General features: G+C 48.4%; 1 protein-coding gene across 1 annotated transcript in view; it reads left to right on the top strand.

The window, feature by feature from the left end:
* Nucleotides 1-895: 895 nt before the first annotated feature.
* Nucleotides 896-8,751, top strand: part of ERCC4 (ERCC excision repair 4, endonuclease catalytic subunit) — a 33,205-nt gene continuing 25,349 nt past the window's right edge. The window contains exons 1-2 of the mRNA XM_041749470.1: nucleotides 896-1,131; nucleotides 3,781-3,961. Coding sequence (XP_041605404.1) covers nucleotides 925-1,131; nucleotides 3,781-3,961 — 388 coding nt within the window. The 5' untranslated portion in view covers nucleotides 896-924. The remainder of the gene's footprint in view (nucleotides 1,132-3,780; nucleotides 3,962-8,751) is intronic.

The raw sequence follows: 8,751 nt of genomic DNA, 5'->3' as shown, positions 1-8,751 counted from the left end.
GACGGCTGCGGGGACACCTAGCTGCGACTTTTTAAAAATTGCTTATTGTAATCAAGACCTTCCGAGAGAAACAAAAGCCTCAAAGTAGTGAACTCTTCTGATTATTCCACACACACACACACACACACACACACACACACAAAAAAGTTAATAAGGAGACAGAGGCCAATTGCAAAAGTAAGAATCAAACTTCATCGTAGGAAAGGAAAGAAAGAAAAAAAAACCCTTCACCGTAGGAAATAGGTGCTATTAATTCTGAGCGCACCTGGAAGGCTGACGATTATTAGCATTTTCATTGCCAAGGTCAGGGGACTAAGCTCCCCGGATTTAGTTCTCTTCTTCTTGCTTTTGGGTTGCTTGGGTGCTAGTTGTAGATCCAGGCAGCCCAACTCAGACAGAAGGGACAAGGCAAGGGAGATTCACTAAAGGCTGGGGGCTAGAGCCTGAGGCCTGGAGATGACACCTGTCAGGAGCGCTAGCACCTCCTCGGGACTCCAGGACTCTTCGGCTCCACTCGGTTCCTCTTCGGCTAACTTCAGCCAGAGCATCTCCCGGCTTCAGTTCCTCTTCGGCTGAGCTCGGCGGGCTCTCAGAACTTGGGGGGGCTCGGTTCCCTTCGGCTTCCTTCGACCGACGCTCGTCTAGGGCTCGGCTCTCCTCGGCAGAGCTCGGCCCACGCTCGCTTCCGACTCGGCTCTCCTCGGCGAAGCTCGGCTCTCCTCGGCGGAGCTCGGCCCACGCTCGCTTCCGGCTCGGCTCTCCTCGGCAGGGCTCGGCTCACGCTCGTCTCGGGCTCGGCCCTCTTCGGCTCAATTCGGGCTACGCTCGTCTCGGGCTCGGATCTCTTCGGCTCAATTCGGTCCACGCCCGTCCCGGACTCGGCTCTGTTCGGCCGAGCTCGGCCGCGGCCCCGGAAGGGCGCCCATGGAGCCGGGCCTCCCGGCTCGGCCGACGGCTATGGCGCCGCTGCTGGAGTATGAGCGGCAGCTGGTGCTGGAACTACTGGACGCGGACGGGCTGGTAGTGTGCGCCCGCGGGCTGGGCGCGGACCGGCTGCTCTACCACTTCCTCCGGCTGCACTGCCACCCGGCGTGCCTGGTGCTGGTGCTCAACACTCAGCCGGCCGAGGAGGTGCGGCCGCCCGCGCGGGGGTGAGGGGTCCCCGAGAGCGTTGGCGGCCTCCTGAACCGACGCGGAGGCGCTGGCGCCTCCGAGGGCGACGACAGCCCCGAGCGCCGGGGGAGGGCGTTGGACGGGGTCGAGGGCGGCCTCTGAGGCAGATGCAGGTCCCTCACAGGGGCGCGAGGACACGGGAGGGTGGGAGGAGTCCCCAGGCGGACGCAGGTCGGTGACCCGGGTGCAAGGATGCAGAGGGTGGGAGTGGTCCCAAGGTGGGTGTAGGTCGGTGACAAGGGTGCAAGGATGCAGAGGGTGGGAGTGGTCCCAAAGTGGGTGTAGGTCGGTGATAAGGGTGCAAGGATGCAGAGGGTGGGAGTGGTCCCAAGGTGGGTGTAGGTCGGTGACAAGGGTGCAAGGATGCAGAGGGTGGGAGTGGTCCCAAAGTGGGTGTAGGTCGGTGATAAGGGTGCAAGGATGCAGAGGGTGGGAGTGGTCCCAAGGTGGGTGTAGGTCGGTGACAAGGGTGCAAGGATGCAGAGGGTGGGAGTGGTCCCAAGGTGGGTGTAGGTCGGTGACAAGGGTGCAAGGATGCAGAGGGCAGGAATGGTCCCCAGGCGGATAGAGGCCCCTGCAGAGGGTAGGAGTCGCCCCAGGGTGGGTGTAGGTTCCTGACATGGGTGCAGGGACACTGAGCAGGATGAGAGGGGACCCGGAGTAGATGAAGGCTTCTGACACAGGGGACGGTGGGAGGGGCCCTGAGGCCGATGCAGGTCCCTGACAGGGGTGCAAGGACGCAGAGAATAGGAGTGGTCCCAGGGAGAATGCAGGTTCCTTACAGCAGGTGGGAGGGCTTTGAATGGGGGTCAGATGCAGGTCCGTGGCACAAGCTCAAGGACACAGAGGGTAGGAAGGGCCCCAAGGAGGATAGAGGACCCCGACAGGGATGAGAAGGCTTTGAATGGGGGTTGGTAAAGCTGTTGCAAGTCTCTGCCACAGGTGCAAGGACACTGAGGAGTAGGGGTCATTTAAGGAGAATGGGGGCTGAGGGAATGATTGGTCATCCCTGAAGAAGACAGGGATGTCTAGAGAAGGATGGGGGTAGGAACGATGAGGGAGTCCCCAAACTGGATATCATGGGATCAGAGGAGTGAGATCTCTAGAAGGGAACAGGGATGAGGATGGAGGACTCCCCCAGGGTAATGACAGGATGTGAAAAGAGATGCTGAGGCTGGGGAGAGCCCTGTAGGGAAGGGGAGGCACTGAGGGGGTTTACCCGAGCTGGGGGGAGAGGGGTATTGGGTTTGAAGGGAAGGGAGCTGGAAGCTGAGGATATTGGGGAAGCATACCTGCGGTTAAGGAATGGAGGACCCCGGAGACAGAGGGGGATACACCTGTGCGAAGGCGGGGCTTGGTATTGCGAGGTGGCACAGGCTGGTCTGACGAGTCTGATGAGGCCCTGGGTTGAGCAGGTGGCCGGGAGGAAGATGTCCCCCGAGAAGAACGACCACAGGCTTCTTGAGGCAGAGGCGCTGTCTGGTTTGTCCAGGTATCCCAGTACCTGTCCTAGAGCCTAGCACAGCACAGGGCCCCCAGGAGAGGGAGTGTTGCACTGAAGATACAAAGGGCCAAGGCACCGTGGACATGAAATCCCCTCTGGGGTGGACTGGGACCGAACTAACAGCCTGAAACACTGCCTGGGAAAAGGATTGCTTGTGATCTCACACAGTTAGCTTACCTGCACACCTGGCTTTGGGGGGAAGTATTCTGTTGCTAGCAGGCTTTTTTTTTTTTTTTTCTCTTTCTTTTTCTTTTTTTTTTTTTTAACTGAGGGCTTGTTGTTGTTAAAATGCTAATAACAACTCAGGTGCAGCATGCCTGGGTGGCTCGGGGATCGAGCATCTGCCTTTGACTCAGAGGGTGATGCTAGGGTCCTGGGATCGAGTCCTACTTCAGGTTCCCCCCAGGGAGCCTGCTTCTCCTTCTGCCTGTGTCTCTGCCTCTGTGTGTGTGTGTGTGTGTGTGTGTGTGTGTGTCTCTCTCTCTCAAGAATAAATAAATAAAACCTTAAAAAAAAAAAAAAAAGAAAGAAGGAAAACAGGTGCAATGATTCCTTAGCGCAAAGCCAAAAACAAAACAATAAAATCCTGGTTAAGTGTATATGGTTGGTTGATCAACATAAATTAATAACTGAGTTTGTGTATACCTTACGTGTATTGGCTCACATTTTATCATTCTTCTTAAGATTTTATTCATTTGAGAGAGAGAGCATGAGAAGGAGGGGGGAGAGGGAGAAGCAGACTCCGCTCTGAGCAGGGAGCCTGACATGGGGCTCTATCCCAGGATCCCGGGATCACTATCTGAGCCACCCAGCCATCCCTATTGGCTCTCATTTTAAATACAAAGACCTGCAACCTAATAAAAACTGCCCTATATTGCAGCCCGGGTGGCCCAGCGGTTTAGCGCCACCTTCAGCCCAGGGCGTGACCCTGGAGGCCCGGGATCGAGTCCCACATCGGGCTCCCTGCATGGAGCCTGCTTCTCCCTTTGCCTGTGTCTCTGCCTCTCTCTGTGTGTGTCTCATGAATAGATAAATAAAATGTTTTTTTAAAAAAAAACTGCCCTGTATTAAACAACCTACTAATAAAATTTGATTTGATTTAGGAGTATTTTATCAACCAGCTGAAGATTGAAGGAGTTGAGCACCTCCCTCGCCGGGTAACAAATGAAATCACGAGTAACAGTCGCTATGAGGTCTACACACAAGGAGGTGTGATATTTGCAACAAGTCGCATACTTGTGGTCGACTTCTTGACTGATAGAATACCGTCAGATCTAATTACGGGTAAGAATTTGCAACCTTATTACTATTTGTAAATTGGCACTTTTTTGCGTGTGTCTGTGCCCTCTGCTAAACTAACCTAGAACCTCCTTGTGAGCAGCACTGGATGTTTCTGCTCAACATCGTGCTTCCAGGTGTTAGCGCCACAGCAGACACATTTTGGATGCTTTAAAAGTATTTGTGCCCTGAAATAAGTGACTAAATGAGGAAGTAAAGTAAGAATGATTTGTCCTTGTCTCATAAGCTCATATCTGGTAAATACTTGGCAGTTGTCTGGCATTTGCTTTTAAAACCTAATCCAATTTGAAGTGTTTACAAATATTCTTTGTATGTTTCCTAAAAGATATGGTTTCTCTTTAAAGAGTTTCCCAAAAAAAAAAAGTTGCCCCCTGCCACCATGATTTGAAATGAAACCAAGTAGTTGCTTAATTATTTTGAGACGTATGGTTTACTTTAGCTAAATTGATAATAGAAAAGGAGTTATTTTTCATTGTTATTTGTCCTTTTGAAAACTTTTTCTGATTTTCTCCAAAGCTAACCCGAGGGCCCTACCCCTCTGCCCTCAGATTACCTTTTGCTTCTCCCCAGTCACAGCACTAAAGAACACCACGTTCTCTTCGCCTGTTTATTTGTCTGTCCCTCTCATGAGATAACAAGCTTCATAAGTACAAGGAACAACTTGTTCATCACGGGCTAAGTAACTGGTACATGTGTTTGTTGGATAAAATGATGCATGAATATACCGTGGCCTTTAGTGAACTTCTGGAGGGCACAGAGACTGTGATATTCATAATCAATACTTCCCACCATGGCCCTGAACCTAGAGGACCCTCAAAAAATATTTCATGAGCAAATGTATGAATGAATGCTTTATGTGGCATAAAGCATTGTGATTGAAGAAAGTGTTGTTATGGTTTTATAGCATTCATGATTAATTGTTCTCAGCCAGGGCCCCCAGGAGGTGAGGTCAGACTCACTTGGCTTTGAAGGGTGAAGCCACCATGTACAAGCAAGTGACTTAATTTCTATAAGCCTCAAGTTTCCTTTTTTTTTTTTTAAGGTTTTTTAAAAAATTTATTCATTTGAGACAGAGACAGAGAGCATGAGCTGGGAAGAGAGGCAGAAGGAGAGGGAGGAGCAGACTCCCTACTGAACTGGGAGCCTGTTGTAAGGCTCCATCCCAGGAGTCTGGGGTCATGACCTGAGCCAAGGGCAGAAGCTTGACCGACTGAGCCACCCAGCCGCCTCTCTTTTTTCTATTTCTTAAATTGAGAAAATGGTGCCTCCCAGAGTTATCGTAAGGATCAAGTGAGTGAAAATAAATTGCTCAGTATAGTGCCTGAGATATACTAAACAGTAAAGAATAGCAAAAAAAAAAAAAAAAAAGGCTTTTCATCTCCAGAAATTCTGATACATCGTAAAGTCTTTTACTGTTTGCTGCTTTCTTCTTCAGCTCAGTCTTCGGTTTCTTTACTTTTTAAGTGGATAAAATGGGGGGAAATGTACTGGAACTACCACTAGATGTCAGTATTGCTCTTTTCCTCACCATTCAACCCAATTAGGCAGAGAGCAATAATGCATCAAAAGAAACATCCAGAGTATAGTTTCTAGGTAGCTCCTAATTAAAAGCACAAAATTTTGCATCTATTTCTGATCAAGTCCCAACCAAATATGAGGCTGGAGCTGCTGCTGCCCCTTGGCTGAAAGGAATGCAGATGAATGCCAGGAGTAAATCCCTTCAGATTCTGCACCCGGGAGGGATCCACCCCAGAGACTTGTGATGATGCTTTCACCACGGTTCTCACAGACCAAACAGCAGTCCTTGAAGCATCTGACCCTCCAGAAGCTTCTAAATGCCCCCAGCCCTAACCTGTCCCCTGTCACTGCCCAGTAAATTCACCCACCACACCCCACACAAAGGTCCCTGCCAACCACAACTCCTCAGCGGCCAGAGAAGTATCAGTGACAGAAGTGCATAAATGGCTATCCTGACTACTTTCAAAAGACGAGACAGGAGGCTTGTGTTGCTGAAATAGCTCCTGACACCTCCAAATAGAACTCAGAACACACTTTCCACAGCAAACTTAAAAAAAAAAAAAAAGTCACATGTTAGATTTATGTGCCCAATGCTGTGATTCAGTCTTATATTCATTCAACAAACATTAATTTACTGAGGGTTCCTTGTTTGGCAGGAATGGGGTGGGTGCTGATGATTGGAAAATGAATGAGATGGTGTGGTGGGTGACCTCCTGGGTTAGGCTGCTCCTGGCTTTGAACCCACCTCCACCTTTGCCAAAGGTGTGATCCTGGGCAAGTTGCTTAATTTCTGTATGACTCAGTTTACTCCTCTGTAAATGGAAGCCGGCAACAGTGCCTTCCTCCTGGGATTAGCATGAGGGTGGGATGAGGTCATGTATGTAAAATTCCTCGCGCCTCGCTTGGCACATGGTGAATGTTCTCTGGTCGCTGCTTGTTGTCGTGATGTCCTTATCTTTGAGCGGTTTAGTGGAGGAGCCAGATGGAAAGAAGTAGTGACTCAGTAGAGTATGAGATACAAACTGTTATGGGAGTGTAAAAATGAAATATAAGTAGGCTTTTGTGAGACTACCAGAAATACAGCCTAACTGTGTTTTCATCTTTTTTTTTTTAAGATTTTATTTATTTGAGAGAGGGAACGGGAGTGTGAGCAGGGGGAGGGGCAGAGAGAGAAGCAGACTCCCTGCTCAGCGGGGAGCACGAATCGGAGGTTCCATCCTCGATTGATTAATTGATCTCTGAGTATATGACCCAAGCCAAAGGCAGACGCTTAACCAATTGAGCCACCCAGGTGCCTCTGCTTGTGTTTTCTTGTTGCTGGTTTTTAAAATGGTGGCTAGGTGTGTAGGAAGGGGGGTCCTCAGATGGTATCACTTAGGAAAAACCAGGTTTTGTCCTCAGCACACCCCCATCCCCACCACCACCATCACCACCATCGCCTGGTTTGGAAACTTTAGTTTCCCACTACTTGTCGGATGACCTTGATCAACTTGTTTCCCTCTCCTGATCTCATAATAATACCTACCTCATAGAATTCTCATGAGGATTAAATGAATAACAGTCCGCTTAAGTACCTAACCCTGGTGTCTGAGATGGAATGGTCATTCTCCTCTTCTTCCTCTTCCTGGGTTCCAAAAGAATGACAGTCTCTTGGAGCACATTTTCTTTTTTTTTAATTTTTATTTATTTATGATAGAGAGAGGAGAGAGAGAGGCAGAGACACAGGCAGAGGGAGAAGCAGGCTCCATGCACCGGGAGCCCGACGTGGGATTCAGTCCCGGGTCTCCAGGATCGCGCCCTGGGCCAAAGGCGGGCGCCAAACCACTGCGCCACCCAGGGATCCCTTGGAGCACATTCTCTTAAATTGAGGTTCATCTTTTTTCTAAAAGTCCACTTTTATTACTTTAACCTTATATGATACTTCACTCTAGGTCAGCAAGTGTAGCGTAGGAAAGTACTTGGAAAAGTCCAATGACTAGGTCCAGTCTTTGCTCAGTGGTAAATTAGTTTACCTCCATAAACTAATGTATGTATGTATTGTGGTGATTGAAAATCTTTGTCTACAAACATGTTGTGGTGATTGAAAATCTTTGTCTACAGATTCCTAAATAACACTATTAATTTTTACCATATCTGAAAAACAATTTGCTTAGCTAGAATAAATTGTAGCTCCATCTGCCTCCATCCGAAATTTCAACACCAAAACAATAGAATCTGAATCGAGCTTATTGAACTAGTAGAGGAAGGAGTCACTAATCACTTCTAATGCCATTTCCCAGGCTCTAGGAGTGATGTGAACTGATATAAAAACACATAAGCACATTTATGACAAACTTGTATATAAGGTAATTGGCTTGATGTAGGTCTAAAAAACTGAGAATCATCGTAGAATAATTGACTTTTTGATTCAAAAATGATATCTGTGCGCTCTTATGTAATATATGTTCCTAATCAGTAGTCACACTGCATGAAAACGGCATAAATATGTATAATATCATGTGTATATGTTACATATACATACCAGAGATCATCTGCTCCAATACTCCAATACATTTTATACATAAGGAAACATGTAACAGTTGTCTGTTTTTGTGATCTCAGAGGCATCAATCATACCACCCCAGAACACAGATGTAGTAAATACATTCATTAAGGGTTTTTATTTTAATGGACTAATTTATCTCTCAATTGAATATACTCTGATTCCAAAACTTGAATTGTTCTAGTCGGTGATGCAGATGTTGCCCAGACTTCTGAATTGCTATTTTATGTAGTCCACATGTGGTTCACATATAAAAGGAGTGTCAGGGAGCCATTTCGCTTTCAGAAATTCTTCCACTGTGCCAGACACACCCCACCCCAGGGCCTTTGTTCTTTTTGTCTCTTCAGCCCGGAACTCTCTTGGCATACATGGCGACAAGGCTCACCTCTTCGTTTCCACCTACCCTTGGCTCAGACGGGGCCTCAATAAGGCCACCCTATCGACAGTCACCAATCACCACCCCTCCCACACACTCCCTCTCCTCCTCTGATTCACTCTTTCTCCCTAGTAATTATCACTCTACAACCAGCTAAATAGTCTTCATGTTTATACTGTGTATTGGAAGGACCACGGGGACAGGGATTTACATCTGTGGGTTCACTGCTGTACCCCCAGCGGAGATCAGTGCCTGCCCGTGCCCAAGGAGGTACTCAGGAGACATGTGGTGAATAAGTGAATGAGGATGTGCATGACGTTCCATGACTCTTCTCCAATC

Source organism: Vulpes lagopus, chromosome 3, assembly GCF_018345385.1.
Source record: "Vulpes lagopus strain Blue_001 chromosome 3, ASM1834538v1, whole genome shotgun sequence".
In the NCBI taxonomy this organism is placed as follows: domain Eukaryota; kingdom Metazoa; phylum Chordata; class Mammalia; order Carnivora; family Canidae; genus Vulpes; species Vulpes lagopus.
Note: the sequence above shows the minus strand (reverse complement) of the source record. Positions and strands in the feature narration are given on the sequence as shown.